At 41.9% G+C, this 16,776-nt stretch overlaps 1 protein-coding gene across 1 annotated transcript in view; it reads left to right on the top strand.

Annotated features, from left to right (window-relative positions):
* The window catches only part of LRP2 (LDL receptor related protein 2), a 175,606-nt gene that overhangs the window by 113,293 nt on the left and 45,537 nt on the right, over positions 1-16,776 (top strand). The window contains exons 40-50 of the mRNA XM_054971732.1: positions 571-736; positions 1,645-1,803; positions 2,320-2,609; positions 4,358-4,561; positions 5,608-5,850; positions 8,200-8,325; positions 10,407-10,526; positions 11,862-11,993; positions 12,204-12,405; positions 14,669-14,964; positions 16,253-16,769. Of these exons, the coding sequence (XP_054827707.1) occupies positions 571-736; positions 1,645-1,803; positions 2,320-2,609; positions 4,358-4,561; positions 5,608-5,850; positions 8,200-8,325; positions 10,407-10,526; positions 11,862-11,993; positions 12,204-12,405; positions 14,669-14,964; positions 16,253-16,769 (2,455 nt within the window). The remainder of the gene's footprint in view (positions 1-570; positions 737-1,644; positions 1,804-2,319; positions 2,610-4,357; positions 4,562-5,607; positions 5,851-8,199; positions 8,326-10,406; positions 10,527-11,861; positions 11,994-12,203; positions 12,406-14,668; positions 14,965-16,252; positions 16,770-16,776) is intronic.

Below are 16,776 nucleotides of genomic sequence, written 5' to 3'. Positions count from 1 at the left end.
TTATACTGCTCAGTTGTATGATTATATGAATAAATTGGGGTGTGTTTTAAGCTTTAAAACGTCTCCAGTCAGAATATTACTCCAGCTCTGCCTGTAGTCATGCTAACAGTGTCATCCTAAACAGAGTTGCACCTTTCAAAGCCCATTGACTTTGATAGATTTTGAAAGGTGTAAATCTGGTTAGGATTGCACTGTAAATCATGCTTCTTCTTAAATAACTGTGCTTAGATTTGTTTACTGGGATATTGATTAAGGTGCTGATCTTCCTTTTATTAGTAGTAATAATAGCATGCACAGATGGTAGGGCACTCAAATTAAGTATAATGTAGATGTTCCCAAGGTTGGGAGTAGCCATGCTTTCATTCCAGAGCCTTAAGAAGTGCACATTGCCATACCCTTGTCTTCTGCTATGCATTTAAATAATCTGCAACTATTAGATAGACCGGTAGTCTCTCCCACTGTGACAATAAGTGTTGGAGTAAGAAAGGCTGTTGAATATGTTATGGTGATTGATTCGTAGTGTTTCCATGCAGCATTATTTGTTCTTCTTTGTGTTTTGGGTGTCTTAAGATTTGGGAACTCCAGACGGTATAGCCTTTGATTGGATCAACAACAGACTTTATTACAGCGACTATCTAAATCAGACCATCAGTTCAATGGCTGTGGATGGATCTAATCGCTCTGTGGTGGCTCATGTTCCACGGCCACGAGCTATTGTATTGGACCCTTGCCAAGGGTAAGCTGTCCTATCTGCATATTGTATAGTGAAACAAGGGATATCTGCATCTGTATAGCTTGTTGTTTCTCTTATCAATATTAATAAGGGAGTCCTTGAAGCATCCATTTCCTCCCTAGTGGAGGAAGTTTACTGTACCCTTTTGTTTCAGGACTTTTGGAAGCCTGTTTTGTCCAAGAAGGCTTCAGTGGTTCTATTGGTTAAACTTGTTTGGTTTTATTGTTTGAGTTTGTTTGGCCTAATAATTTTATTGGCCCTTATCCAACTGTCTATACATGGATCATGGGAGTTTTCCCTGCTTCCCTCTTCATTCTTGTTTCCTCTTCTGATACCTGGAAAAATCGTTCCTGGATTTGTATGACCTGTGCAGAGGAATAATGGCCCAGGTTGCGGGAACTGGAATGAGAAGGGACAAGAGGATGAAATTGCTCCTCCTCTGCAAGTGCAGTGCCACAGAAGGGAAGAGGCAATTTCATCCCCTTGTCCCTCCTTACTCCAGCCCCCCAACCCCTTTCTCCCATGTGGATCTTGCCACCCCCAAAAATGATCTTTGCAGAGATCGGAAAGGGCTACAGGAACGAAGAAGAACATAGGAAAACTCCATGTGCCTGCTGTGCACACATGGTTGGATACACTGTTTTCTCTGCTGGGAATTGTTTTGGGTGGAGTTTGCTGTTGTAACTTGTTTTGGGGCAGTTGCTGTGGGTTTATGTTTCCTTTTGCTGTTGTGTTGATGTTTTATGTTTTCATTTTGTAGATGATTTTAGTGTTATTGCTATTGTTGCAGTTTCATTTTATTTTTCATTCAGCCCATTGGAGGGTTGATTTTATTCTGGAGGGTGAAACATAAATGCTCTTTTGAGAAATAAGTACACAAATAAATACATTAATACCTTTGTTATTCATAGGTACATGTACTGGACTGACTGGAGTTCCAGTGCTAAAATAGAACGAGCAACACTTGGAGGAAATTTCAGGACAGCCATTGTCAGCACCAACTTAGTATGGCCAAATGGACTTACATTAGACTATGAGGAACAGCAGCTTTATTGGGCCGATGCAAATTTGTATGTACATATGTTTAATTTACTTGCAGTTGGAACTATATATTTTAGTGTTTCTCAGATGCTTGCCTATGGCACTAGCCTAAATAATATGCAGTAGTTTAGTAGCATAGAAACTGCATTGTAATCGCAGTCAGTAAGACATTTTTTTGTAGCCAGTGGCATTCCATGATTTATTTTCTATTTGCCAAGTGAGCAAAATGATGGGAGCAAAGTCTACGGAATGTTCTTAAATCTAAGTGGGCATGATTCTCTAAGTATGTTATAATTAGTTCGCTAACAATAGGACAGGACACCAGAGCATGTAATTCTGTGCAAATGCTTATGGTTTGGAGTACAATTAAAGTTAATAGTGTTAATATATGGTTGCTGTGAGTTATAAGGATTTTTGAAGGTGACAGTAAGCTTTGATGTGCTTCTCAGCATTTCTCCTAAGGGGATATTATAGGCATACAATGCAGTGAAATTTTGGCATCTCATGTTTTGTTTTCAAATACTAACATCTCCTACTTGTTGTAGACAGAAGATAGAACGCAGCTCCCTTACAGGTACAAATCGTGAGGTCATTGTTAGCACGGCCCTGTATCCATTTGCAATGACCCTCTTCGATCAACATATTTACTGGACAGATTGGAACACCAAAAGTGTTTACCGAGCCAACAAATATGATGGGTCCGATCAGATTGTTATGATCTCAAATCTGCCATCCAGACCGATGGATATTCACGTCTGGTCCAAAAACAAGCAACAGCAATGCACCAATCCTTGTAACCGGTTTAATGGTGGTTGCAGTCATATTTGTGTAACAGGTAAAAAAAAAGATACTGAATAATGAATTGAATAACATCTGTATTGTGGCTGAGTTTAATGTGTTTTGGCAAAGAATCAGATCAGAAGCAATAATTTTGCACACAAATTGCATTTTAGTTTGGATCACTATTGCACAAGAAGTGGAGGGCATGGTTTACAAACTGCATAGCGCATATATGATGAAACTGCCTTGTACAGAGTCAGAATGTAGGTCCAGTAAGGTCTGTTCAGACTGGATGCAGCACATCAGGGTCTCAGGCAGATACCTTTCACATCACATGCTGCCTGGTCCTTTGAACTGGAGGTGCACTGATTGAACCGAGGACCTTCTGCATGCAAAGTGGATGCTCTAATACTAAGCAGCAGACAGTTAAGCTTTGGCAAATCCCAATCATATCTATATTGCATTGTCTGGTGATGATCCATCACCTCCCAAGATTTCAGCAACTCGTAAAAGAAGCAACTCTTACCCAGGAGAAACCAGACTGTGACATGCTGATCCTCTCATTACTAGAGGTGGATCATAGGCAGCCATTCTGGAGAAATTGGGGAATAAGGTCCAAGGATACAGGCAGGTAATCATTGTACAGTATGGTGTGTGTTTATTAATGCAACAGTCTATACGTCGTACCTTAGACATATCACGTATGGGGTATATTCAAGTCAAATTCAAATGTATCATGAGGTAGCAAAATACCATACACACACCCAATATGTGTTTGTAGTGGCAGACGTCAGTGTCTCATAACACCCATAGAAACTTGCTTTGAGTATCCGGAGCCTCTTTCAGACATCTAGCAATAGTAAAATGAATGCCTTGGTATTTATTAGTTTTTCTAACCCAAACACATATCTATCCATGGTGAAGCAAATGTCCTTCAGTGAAGCCCATTTTTGCCAACCTATAGGCAACTTATAACACTTCAGTGCTTTCCTTTCTTGAGTTTTCTTTAGCAAAACCAAATGGGATAATGGGATGCATGAGCTAATCTGCAGCGGCCAGAGAGCTTATTAGTAGCTACCGGGCTTCCTGTTGGAGTGAGTGCTAAGGTAGAAACCTCATTTTGGCAAGACAGATACTGTATGAGCCTCTCCCTGGAATTGCCATGCTATTTTTATATCCTGATGTGGTTGTTGCAGTCTCGGAACTAATGGGACTGCAACAGTACAATGAATAGCGCTCATTAGAGTGCATGAAAGAGATTATTCTAAGAGTCTGTCTACATGAGACATCTTACACGAGGACACTCAAATGTAGGGAGATGCAAAGTTAGCTGGGAAGTGTAGTTTTAAAAAACAGAGCCAAAGGCTCTGTCAGTTTCACATCTCTACACAGGGGGAGATTGCTCCTCAGAGAGTTTGTTAATTTCATCTTCACTTCCCCAAGGCTCTGTCAATTTCATCTCCTCTTCTGGGAGGCGAAAATAAAATTAACATTGTGCCTCCTTACACTTGAGCATCCTAGTGTAAGATGTCTCAGCTGTGTTTGTCTGTCTGTAGCTGAAGAAGTGGTATCTGAAGAAGTGAGCTGTGACTCACGAAAGCTCCTACCCTACCACAAATTTTGTTAGTCTTATAGGTGCTACTGGACTCTTGCTCTTTTCCTATGCTGCTAAAGGGCTGACATCTTTATGAGCCTGTCTGTTGTTTTTGAGTAAAAATCTATGAAATGAGTGATTGGAGTAAATACTATGTAGAGGTGTTGACCTTTTCACATTTCACTGTTTTGTGTTGTCATTAAATGTAGGCCCAACTGGTGCAGAGTGTCAGTGTCCTTCTGAAGGCCGTTGGTATTTAGCCAATAATAACAAGCATTGTATTGCGGACAATGGAACCAGGTGTGGCGGAGGGCTCTTCACCTGCCTTAACGGGCGGTGCATCTCAGAGCGCTGGAAGTGTGACAACGGTAACGACTGTGGCGATGGCAGTGATGAACTGGAAAGCGTGTGCGGTAAGCACTTCTGCAGTTGAATCAGAAATTGTCATGCCTTGGAGGAAACCATTCTGATAAAAATCAAAGAGATATCCAGTATCTGTTTGGCCAGAGGCCCCACCGGCTATATTGCTGGGATATCTGGAAGCGAGGAGACATGTTTGCATCTAAGAGCAGAGAGAATTCAAAATGAAAAAGTTAGAAGGTTAACTGGAGTAATGTAGAGGACATGGTAAAGATGTTAAAACTGCCTCATCCTCTTAAGAGTCAGGCAGGCTGGAATTTTTTTTTAGATGGACTAAAAAGCATTTCCCCAGTTTTTAATGTCTATAAGATCAGAATAATAATGTGTGACTTAGACACCAGATATTGCGCTGGGGTATATGAAATGTTCACAATTCACCAACTCATACCAAAAATATTTCCAAAACTGTTTATAACCCTGTTTCATACTGTAACTCTTCTTCTGCACATGCAGCCTTCCTGGCCCTGTGCACTGGAAGACTGCCAGCTGGGGAGGGGCACTAGTGGTGCAGGACTCCTACAGGCATCGGAAGAGAAAGAGGAGGATGGGCAGGGAAAGTGGATTATGATTTTCTTTTGATAAAATGCAGCTTAAAAATGCTTAAAAAACGGAGCAGACCCAGGATCTATTTCTGATCAAATTCAGCTTAAAATAGAATAGAGCAGCCTCAGCAAAAAGGAAATGTCACGTTTTCCATTGACCTACCAGTTGTGTTGCTTTGTGGCAACATGGTGACTGCAGCAACCCCACTTTACCTCCTCCTGTTTGAATTGCTCTGCCATTTGTTAAATTCTCATGGAGGGATGTGTAGGCTCTTGAAACGCTCTTCCAGGTAGAAACAAAACTAACCGCCTTGCCTTCTGACTGACTGACTCAAGATGTGTATTTTACTTTTCATGCAGTCCGCTTTGCAGCTGTCTTTGCCCTGGCAGGTAAAAACAAAACAAACTAAGCTCCCGTGTACTTCTTTGATGCGTTTGCCAAGACCCCAAGAGTCTCTTCGTCAGTGACTTTTCTTTATTGCACTTCTCTCCTGCAGCTTTTCATACCTGTCAGCCAACAGCTTTCACCTGTGGCAACGGGCGGTGTGTACCCTACCCTTATCGCTGTGATCACTACAATGACTGTGGAGACAACAGTGATGAGGTGGGCTGCTTGTTCCGAACTTGTGACTCCCACACAGAATTTACTTGCAATAATGGAAGGTGTATATCTCTTGAATACGTCTGCAATGGTGTAAACAACTGTTATGATAATGGCACTTCAGATGAGAGAGATTGCCGTAAGTTGATCGCAAATATGTATTGTCCTTTAGGATCTGATTCTTTAGGCCACCAAAGAGGAGACTTTTTATTTTTTGCTTGTAAAGAATCAGTAAACGGGAACACTCTATTGGTATTTTTAACACAATCTGTCCAATTTACAAACATCTTGAGAAATGGATTGGAGATCATTTGTTGGCAATTGAAAAACACAAATGTACATGCAGTGAACTGTCCCATGGACTTTGGTAGTACACAGGGGGTTGGATCCTGCCAACTTTTTGTTCAAGATAGCCCAGTTCCCCTCCTTATTACAGCTCCCATCCTGTATGGTTTTTATCAGGGCTTTTTTTTCTGGGAAAAGAGGTGGTGGAACTCAGTGGGTTGCCCTCGGAGAAAATGGTCATATGGCTGATGGCCCCACCCCCTGATCTCCAAACAGAGGGGAGTTTAGATTGCTGGTGCAGAGGGCAGTCTAAACTCCCCTCTGTCTGGAGATCAGGGGGCGGGGCCACCAGACATGTGACCATTTTCAAGAGGTTCCGGAACTCCGTTCCACCGCGTTCCAGCTGAAAAAAAGCCCTGGTTTTTATCATGCAGATCCCATGACACTCAGCCTAACAGTTTTGATAGTCAAAGGAGGCAACATCGAGGAAGGACCTTGGCCTTTATGCTCTGTTTGTTGGCGCCCCAGGGCAAACTCATTGGCCACTGTGTGAAACAGGATGCTGGACTAGACAGACTCCTAGTCTGGTCCAGCAGGGTTCGTCTCGTGTTCTTATGAGCGGTGACCATCAGCACGACAGTTCTGGCAGAGGCCACGATTACATCTTCTTCAGTGCTATGATTTTTTCACACAATGCTGTAATTATCAGAGCGTGAGGTGGCAGAATGGAGAGGAGAGAGAGGCCCTCCTTCCTCTACCAGCGTGGCAGCATCTTTATTTGAGACCAGCAGTGTGAGTGGCATTGATGCAGTGCTACACATTTTTTGCAGTAGTGATTCTATTGAATAGAAGCAGAATTGTTGAGGGGCAGAGTTGGATTATGTCATCTTGTGTGTCAGACAAACTAGTAGTGCCAGAGTGGTTGTAAGGGGGCACATGGCTGTCCTGGTGAAATCATAGCTTCATGGGTTGATAGAAAGTTGATATATTTCAGGTATCACAATGTAGTCCCTCACAGCAGGCCCCTCACTAAATCAAAGTTCACAATTTGTGATGCACCAAGTACAGCCCTGTGTGGTGAACTGCGAAGGTCTCTCTAGGTTGCCTTTTGAGACTGCAAAAAAAAAAAAGTCTTGAAAAGTATCTGGCAGGCTGCAGAGTATATGGCTGGTGTGCTTTGGTTTGGTGGGTCACAAGTTGTGCAGGCCTGTTCCAGGTGGTGAACTGGGCCAGCTTAGTGCTGACTGATCAACATGAAGGGAGGTGTCCAGATATCACTTGGTGGTTTTGATAGCCTAGCTGTGATGAAGAGGCTGTACTGAATTGAGAGACAGTTGCTCTTAGGGAAGCCAGAATAACTTTAGAAGAGAAGTCTCATCTTCAGCAGGACAAAACTCACTGAAAGTAGTTCAGTATTATATCCTGCCTTGCATCAGGGAATCCAAGATGGTATACATAGGATTCCAGGAGCTGACCTGACCCAGATGTGTTTATTTTAGGAAAGTTGTCTTCCAACCATAACTTTCCTATCTGGCCGCTTTTAAATCCTTATATTAGAAATACATGGCAAGAGCTGGAAAGTAACTCAAAATTATTAATTGCTGATAGTGATATACTTGTTAAAAATGACCTTTTTTTTTTAGATATAAAGATTGTTCCTTTAACAGTATTTTGCAATGGTAAAATAGGACACGTGGTCTTGTTCCTAAGGCACAGAACTTCTGTGATGACTTTTTCAAGTGTGGTTTCCGTGGATATGTCCCTTTGCAAATATGCTTTTTGCCAAATTTTGGATAGTTTTTTTCTAAATGACAAATTAGAAGGAAAAGGCTATAATTATCCATAGACAAACAGTGTGTGTATCAGATATAAATAATGAACATGTATTTATAGATAACAATAGATAAAAAATATTTGCCTGTGCTGTTTTGTAGTGCTTGAATATAGTGGGAACAGATGATTTAAAAGATGAGTTGCTAAAATAACCGTATTCAGAATGAATATGCTAGTTCATCTGTGAAGACTATCTGCTGAACTGATCTAGGGATAATGACAGTGATTGCCTGTTTGAAAGTTCACCCCAGAAATTCTGAGAAATGTTGCTGTTTGCAGTCACCACGTATTTTTTTTAATCAGCATGTTCCTTTATAGAGGGAAAATAGAGATCTAAACTCTCTCCTCTTCTTTTCTTTTTCTCTTAAAGCTGAACGTACTTGTCAGTCCGGCTATACAAAATGTCAGAGCACAAACATATGCATTCCTCGAACTTATCTATGCGATGGGGATAATGACTGTGGTGACATGAGTGATGAGAGCGCCACTCACTGTGGTAAGCGAATGGTGCCGCAATTACCCTCTTCAGCTTCTTGGTTTGGGCAAAAAGTCAAACATTCTTGGGCCGTCTGTTCTTTGTTTTTCCCCCTCTTACAATTCTATTGCAAAGGTCCGCCTTTACTCGTGCCCGTGTTCATCCGCTCAACATGAACATCCTATTCAGATTCTGGAACTCAAAATGAAAGGTAGAAGTCTTCTAAGTCAAACAGTCATGGACGCAAGGGGTACCAAACCATCTTTAGATAAAGAATAAAGAAATACTATATGGAGAGATGGGGTGGAAGAGTGTCCACTTTGGAAAGAATTGTGAGTTCACAGGACTTGGGGAACAACTCAGGCGTTACATCTCTGGGCTCCCATGTGTTAATGTGTCACAAACTGGGGAGGGGATAATATTTGTAGGACTCTCGGATGGGCTTGCCTGATTGTGTGGAGGGTATTGATACCAGCACACTAGTGTCCAGTGGCTGCTGGCACAGGAACAGAGATGCTTCATGAGGTTGGACCGGCATGTGTAGCTGGTGTTGAACAAATGTTAATAAGAATGTAAAATGAAGGCGATTTTGCAGCTGTGAATCATGTGGGAGGTGGATTAAAAAAAGGAAAAGAAAAGGGTAATTGCCATTATGTAAAATACGAATGAGTTCTTGCTTTGAGTCTGAGAGGAAAGGAGCCTTAGATCTGTTACTGCTGTTTTTAGAGAATTTCTCATATGGAAAGCGCCTGTCTTTTTGTACATTCGGACTCAGGTTCAGAGCACACAATACAAAATCCATGAATCAGGCCTTGGATGCCGAATCCTGACCCAACTGACAGTTATATGTTCAAAAGCTCTCAATTCCTCCATTCAGCTGCAGGTGGGGTGTGGGGAGGGAGGGGTTTTGGGCTTTCCCTCATGCAACATTTTTGCCACAGGACACAGCACTGTTGGGCCTGTCTTCTGGCCCTACACGGCCATCCCAGGAAACAGCCCCCTCCCAGCGCTATTTCTGGTGGTCAAAGTGCTGCAAGAGGGGAGCCCCAAACTCCTTTCCCCTCATGCCATTTGTGGCCAAACAGAAAGCTTTTTAAAGGTGAGCCCCCCCCCCTTGACCATGTGTCAGGTTGGGAACATGTGTCCTGACTTGTGGGTTTTGTACTGTGCATTTTGACCCTTAGAATGGGGAGTTGGGAATTTTTTATCCCCCGCTTATAAGTGAGGAGAGTGGGTCCCGCTTGCATGAGCTGCTAGCATCGTGAAAGATGTTTTCAAACTCGTGCACATTATGGAGGTGAATGAGTGAATCATGTGATATTGAGGATCGAGCAAATCATATTGGTCTCTCACTGGATCGGCAGGGCTGCTGGTTAGATGGGGGGGAACATGCAATTAGCCCCTACCCACATGTCACATGATTATTATGTGTGCTCCTGAAGAATGAGATTGGGCCACATAGAAGTGGCATCCATTTCTGTGCAGAAAGCTGTTGCCTTGGACAGCTACTGTATTGCAGTGGCTGAGAAACTGAGCTGTGAACCCAGTTTGAGTTTCTTCCCTGCTTTGATCTCCCTGTGTTGCCATAGGCAGGCTCACTGTCCGCCTTGGCCCTGCCGCCTAAAATACAAATTATGGAGGTGATAGTGTTGGCCTGTCTTGTAGGGTTGTTATATGGCTGTTTAAAATTATATGGGAGAAGTACTTCAAACACACAGAAGCATAATATAATACTAAGTAATGGATTCAAATGTAATACTAAGAATTGTTATGTTAATAATGAAATCAAAAAGAGTCCAGTAGCACCTTTAAGACTAACCAACTTTATTGTAGCATAAGCTTTTGAGAATCACAGTTCTCTTCGTCAGATGCATCTGACTGTGATTCTGTGAGAACTGTGATTCTCAAAAGCTTATGCTACAATAAAGTTGGTTAGTCTTAAAGATGCTACTGGACTCTTTTTGATTTTGCTACTACAGACTAACACGGCTAACTCCTCTGCATCTATGTTAATAATGGATTCAAATGCAACGTTAGCCAATCTGGAAGCCTAAGAGAAAGGAAAAATGACATGCAGGTGATTCTTTTTTTCACCCTTCCAGTCTCATTGACTTGCACCAGTGCTGAGTTTCGTTGCTCATCTGGACGCTGCATTCCTGCTCACTGGTACTGTGATCAAGCAATAGATTGTGCTGATGGCTCAGACGAGCCTGCCTCTTGTGGTAAGTGAAGATTAAAACACAGTGGTTTGGGATTGGGAATGCATCACTGGGCAGAAGAAAATAAATGAGTTTAATGAATGGACAAGTCAGTGGTGGTCAGCTTTTTTGGAAAATGTGCCATAGATTAAAGTACAAAGTACAAGAGAGTTCCATCTTGCTCATAGGACCACAGACCTAAGCCCCTCAGTGTGAGTTACTCTAGTCTACTGAATGAGGGACCAGACAGGAGCTTTCTGTGGGAAAGAAGTGCAAGTCTGACTCTATACCATCACCAAGTGCGATGAGTTTCATGTTCTAGTCTAGAAGTACCATGCATTTCAGGTATCTCTGCCATAAGTGGCACCTCTGCCAAAGGTTGGCCAGTCATATAGGCTAGTGGAAAGGGTGAGGTTGTAGTTTCTCTTTGTACTGATTTCTAGAGAAGTTCCTGTGGGATTGGATTTTTTAAAATAGAAAGTTCACTGTTTCTTATTGGTGGAAGAACACTTTCTTTTAAACCATTACTTTTTATTTTGGTTAGAACGTGACTGACCATTACTGCTCAGTTGCACTCCAACCCCAAGTTGGGACACGCTAGTAGCACTGCTGCCATTTCCCTTTCTCTTTACTTGTGTTGTTGTTGCTGTTGTTTAAATTTTGTAATAGAGAGAAAAAGGATGACTGGGAAGAGCAGGAGGGAGAGAGGGGGAAGTAAGTAGGAATTAGACATATATGCTAAAAAATTAACAGTTGAGTCCCAGGTTGCAGGTTGGTCTTCGGAGTAGATTGTGCTTATGAAAAGGTTGAAGACTCCTGGTGAACATCTGTCACAGACCAGCTGTTATGGATTATGGTTTCCTGTTGTATAACATCACTTTATATGGTGAAAACAAACTTACCACTTCACTGAGCAAGTGAATACATGTAGAACGAGTTTTGATGAGCCTTGGCCTTCTGAAACCAGGGATGTGATTTAATACTTTGATTTCATAGTTCATTGCAGTGAATTTATTGTAAACAATACTTCTGTTAGGTCCTCCTTACATGTTTCTAATTCTACAAAACAGGAATGCTTCTGCATCTCCCAGTCTAAACATGTCAGTGTGGAAGTTTTGGGACATGCTATTCTAAGAAAATCAAAATTAAGCAAGGATTTGTGATTGAGAACTCAGGTGTTTTCTGAAGGCAGTGAGGGGCATTAACCCTTCGTATATAATCATTCTTAGAAAAGGGGGAAGCATTCAGGAGCATTTGCTTGACATTAAAAAATATCCTGCAAAGTGGAAAGTTGCCTTTAGCATGCGGATAGGCATACCACAAAGCAGGTGGACACAGCAACCCTGTTCTTTTCCCAAGTTCCCCCTGTGCGGAGCTGTTCAAGTGACCAGTTCAGATGTGATGACGGAAGATGTATCCCAGCAACTTGGATCTGTGACGGTGATAACGATTGCGGCGATATGAGTGACGAAGACCAAAGACACAGTTGTGGTAAGTGCCTACTATGCCTATAGTTACACAGAACCATTTGGTTCCGTTTTGATTTTATTCTGTCCCTACACTTGGAAATTCATCCTTCCGGGCTACAAAGATGCTATAAGAAACCATGAAGTCCCGGAGAGCAGGAGCGATACACATATTTCAGTGTTAACTGAACAAAGGTGTTTAATAGCATTGCTGAGATTTTGTGCTTTGTTCTAGCAAATCGCAGCTGCTCAGCATCTGAGTTCACATGCGTGAACAATGGACCTTCTCTGAGAAGGTGTATCCCTAAGGCCTGGGTCTGTGACGGGGATGCTGACTGCAGTGATGCCTATGATGAGCATCAAAACTGCACCAGAAGGCCATGCCTGGACAATGAATTCGCATGTAGCAATGGACTGTGTATCCGCAGCACTTACAGGTTTGTGTCCTGCCCGTTCTTGTCTTTGAAATGCCTTCTCCCAGATACTGCCTTGCTTTCTTTTAGGTGCCAGGCTAAAACTTTTCTCTTTACCCAGGCTTTTAACTATGGAGTTTTATCTTTTAAATGTGTTTTGGTTTATCTCTGGCTTGAGGACCATTTTAACTGCCTCATTTTAGGCTGCTCAGTATGTGGTTTTTATGCTGCTGTTATTCCCCGGGCTGTTTTAATGGTGGCCGTTTATTTTCAGCGACTTGTGTTTCAGTGGCTTTGCTTTTTATGGTTGCTTTGTTTTATTGTTTTAGTTGTAAACTGCCTTGCGCAGATCTCTGGAGAAGCAGCGTATACATTTTCTAAACAAATAAATAAACTGCAACAAGTTGCTAGAGGGTTTCAGTGAAGGAAGTTGGGCATTTAGAGTCAGCATAGGGAAGTAGGCCATGCAGACTTCAACATGGGTTCAAATCCTAGACCAGCCTAAACTCACTTGGTCTCCTAATGAAGGCTGCAGTCTCTTAGCCCAGTTCCCTGTTGTTGAGGTTCCATCCACATATTTAGAAAAGAATGAGCTTAACCTTATTCTTAATTAGGGTTGCCAACCTCCAGGTGGGAGTTGGAGTGCTCCCTGGATTACAACTGTTCTCCCACTACAGAGACCAGTTCCCCTGGAGGAAATGGCATCTTCTGAGGGTGAACTCTATTACATCACATCCCGACTGAGCTCCTTCCTCTCCCCAAACCCTGCCCTCCCCAGGCTTTGTCCCCAAATCTTCAGGAATTTCCTAACATGGAGTTGGCAGCTCTATTCTTAATGCTGCACTATTGCTGGCAGAAGTTGTGATGTCATACTACATGTGAGGTCATTCTACACACGATTCCTTTGATAAAACTAGGGTGCTGGACCATATCTCAAGGGAAACAAGATGGTAAGAGGCAATCAGAAGTCAGCTATGCAACGCCTAGTGAAGTTTGGGGAGAGGGAGACAGAGAAACAGAGAGACGATTTTTGAACTGAACCTAAGCAAGGACCTTGTGGACTTTCTTCCCTTGTCAATTGTTGGATGTTCTTGAATGCCCTGCCTTGTGTTTCGCAAGGGTTCCCCAGGCATTTCAGTGGGCCAGATTCATGTAACACCAGCATCTTCCAATTCCATCAGTGTCATCGCTTGCAGTCTCTCTTTGGTTGGGCATTCCTTCATGGGACCAGCTTCCTGGAGCAAAGAGTGGCTTTATTTCAATAGGGACTGATCATGGCTGCAGACCAAACCATTATGAAATATCTACACTTTACCTGCCGGCTAAAGAAATTGGTGTTTTTTATAAAAACAAAATCAAATTTAAACTATGACAGGATAAATTTTTGAAAATGCATCTAAATAACTGATGAACTGGTATTTTTGCATGAAGCGGAATAATTTGTGCCTATTAATTTCAAAGAAAAGTGTTGCAAGTTCTACACCCAAGTCCATTGAAGTCAGTGGGATTAGAGGGGTGTAACTCTACTTAGTCCACATCTGCTTCATTAACATCTCACCATTTGAATAAAATCTGTCAGCCCATAGAACTTCGGTATGGAAGATGCTCTGGTTATGAAATGTACCCAGGCCCATTTCATGTATCATTTGGTCTGCTGCTGGGGAGAGTGAGAAAGCAACATAATCAGTTGATCTGGAATTTATCTACAGTTGCTAAAACTCTAAAAGCAAAAACACTAGTACTGTTCAGAATCCCTTCAGTTTTATTTTGAAGAGTTCATTTAAGTATAAATAAGATCAGGAGTGGGTTAAATGTGATTGTTGCTTTGCAGTTCTTTTTACCTGTAATTTTGTATAATAATGAAAGAAATGGGGTTTTCAATTGCACTTTCATCATTTTTTAAAAAATAATAATAGAGGTATAGCTCCTCCCATACTATCTAGCCCCAGTTAAGATCTACCCCTCAAGCCCTCAAGGTGAGGTGGGTGACGCCTACTGACAGTGCATTTTTTGTGGTGGTACCTCACCTCTGAAACATCCTTGCCCTTGAAGCTTGCCTGGTACCTACTTTGCTTTTTTTTTTAGCTGCCAAAGCCAAAACACCTTTTTGCCTAGGCTTTTAATTAGAGGTTTTACCTTGTTTTTAATATTCTGGTGTGTTTTTAATTGTAAGCCGCCTTGAGCCAGACTCTGAAGAATTGGCATAGAAATATCCTAATAAAGAATATTTGCCTAACTGGCAGTAACTATCTTGTTGTAATACTCCAAAAGTGATTTTCTTTTCCAGGTGTGACAGGCGTAATGACTGTGGTGACAGCAGTGATGAGAGGGGTTGTATCTATCAGCCCTGCCAACAACACCAGTTTACTTGCCAAAATGGCCGCTGCATCTCAAAAGCCTACATTTGTGATGGGGACAATGATTGTGGTGATGAATCAGATGAGTTGGATCACATCTGTGTTACACCAGAAGCAACCTGTCCTCCCCATTATTTCAAGTGTGACAATGGGAACTGCGCTGAAATGGTCAAAGTCTGTAACCGGATAGATGACTGTCTTGACAACAGTGATGAAAAAGGATGTGGTAGGTCTAGAACGTTTTTGAAGGGATGAATGTCTCTGAATTCAGAAGTTTTATGCAATGTGGAATTAAAGCAATACTTTGGAAATGTCTGCCTAATAAATAGATTTGCAGAAAATGTCCTTGGTGATAACACAAAATGATAAAATGACATTACTAAGAAGGCAAAATTAAACTGGGTTTCATTAATGCGGGAATTACGGATAAGAGACCATTAGTATTTGGGCTTTTAATAAAATTTGTAAGTATCTGATTCAGAGTATGAATCTGCATAACTTTTAATGTTTGGATTATTATGATTCAAAAATATAATTTTTGCACTTACATAGAAAGTACTTTTAATTTAAATGTTTTTTGGCTGGGACAAGGCAAGATTGTTATGTCGGGATCGCTGTAGGGATCTCCCATAGACTTGTAGGCTGAAGCCCCAGTATGACTTGGGCTACTAATAGGAATTGAGCTACCTGTTGTTTCTAGCCACTTTTCATACCTTCATTGGGAGATCTTTTCACAAGTTTTCCCAATGTTGTTTTTTGGTTTGAACTCAAGTCTCGGATACTCAGTGTAGTTCAACTAGAGCTAGGCAAACACTGTCACATGCACATAATAACATTGTATTTAAGTTAATTATCTCATCAACTGCCTGATGCTGGGAGCCCGTGTGGTGCAGTGGTTAAAGTGTCAGACTAGGATCTGGGAGACTCGCATTCGAATCTTCGCTCTGTAGTGGAAGCTTGTCTTGGGGCAGTCACATTCTCTCAGCCTAACGTGCCTCACAGGGCTGTTGTGAAGATAAAATGCAGGGAGGAGAATGATGTAAGCTGCTTTGGGTCCCCATTGGGGAGAAAGGCAGGGTATAAATGAAGTAAATAAATAAATAATCCTGATTCATTTGGATTTAAGCCAGTTGTGGCTTGGGCCAATAGATTTTAGAAGGATTGGACATTTTAATAATCAAGTAAGTACTTGGATTTAATTAAGATTGTGGGCCAGGTGATTCTGTCATTAAATTGATATCCATTTAGAGTGCACAAATTATTTAGCAGGAGCAGGTCTGTCAGTGGTAAGAAGTTGATGTGTCCAGGAACTTTGTGCATCTCAAACACTTGCCATTTTCATGAAGCACTAGGTCCAACCAAAAAATATCAGAACCAATTTGGGTTCCTCTTACTATAGCTTTGCTGACTTTGATTTTCTAAAAACTGTGTGGCTCTGTAGAGTGAACATTTAGTGGGCAAACAGATATCAGTGACCATGTCTTTCCTGATAATATTTTTTTCCCCATCTACAGGCATTAACGAATGTAACGATGCTTCCATCAGTGGCTGTGACCATGACTGCACAGATACCCAGACCAGTTTCTACTGTTCTTGTCATCCTGGATACCGGCTGATGTCCAATAAAAAGACTTGTGATGACATTGATGAGTGCAATGAGACTCCTTCAGTGTGCAGCCAGATCTGTGAAAACACCGTTGGCTCCTACATCTGCAAGTGCGCGCCCGGCTACATCCGTGAGCCTGATGGAAAACGCTGCCGACAAAATAGCAACATCACACCCTACCTCATCTTTAGTAACCGCTACTATCTTAGGAATCTCACTACGGATGGGCTATCTTACTCTCTCATTTTGCAAGGACTTGGAAATGTGGTGGCATTGGACTTTGATAGGGTAGAAAAAAGGCTTTATTGGATTGATGTGGGCAGGAGGGTTATTGAAAGAATGTTTCTCAATGGAACAAATAAGGAAGTCGTCGTTAATGATGGTGTGCCGAATGGAGAAGGTATTGCTGTTGATTGGGTTGGCAGGTAAGTC

The sequence above is a fragment of the Eublepharis macularius genome, chromosome 2, assembly GCF_028583425.1.
Source record: "Eublepharis macularius isolate TG4126 chromosome 2, MPM_Emac_v1.0, whole genome shotgun sequence".
NCBI lineage: Eukaryota > Metazoa > Chordata > Lepidosauria > Squamata > Eublepharidae > Eublepharis > Eublepharis macularius.
The sequence above is the reverse complement of the archived record's forward strand: the minus strand, read 5'-3'. Positions and strand labels throughout refer to the sequence as shown.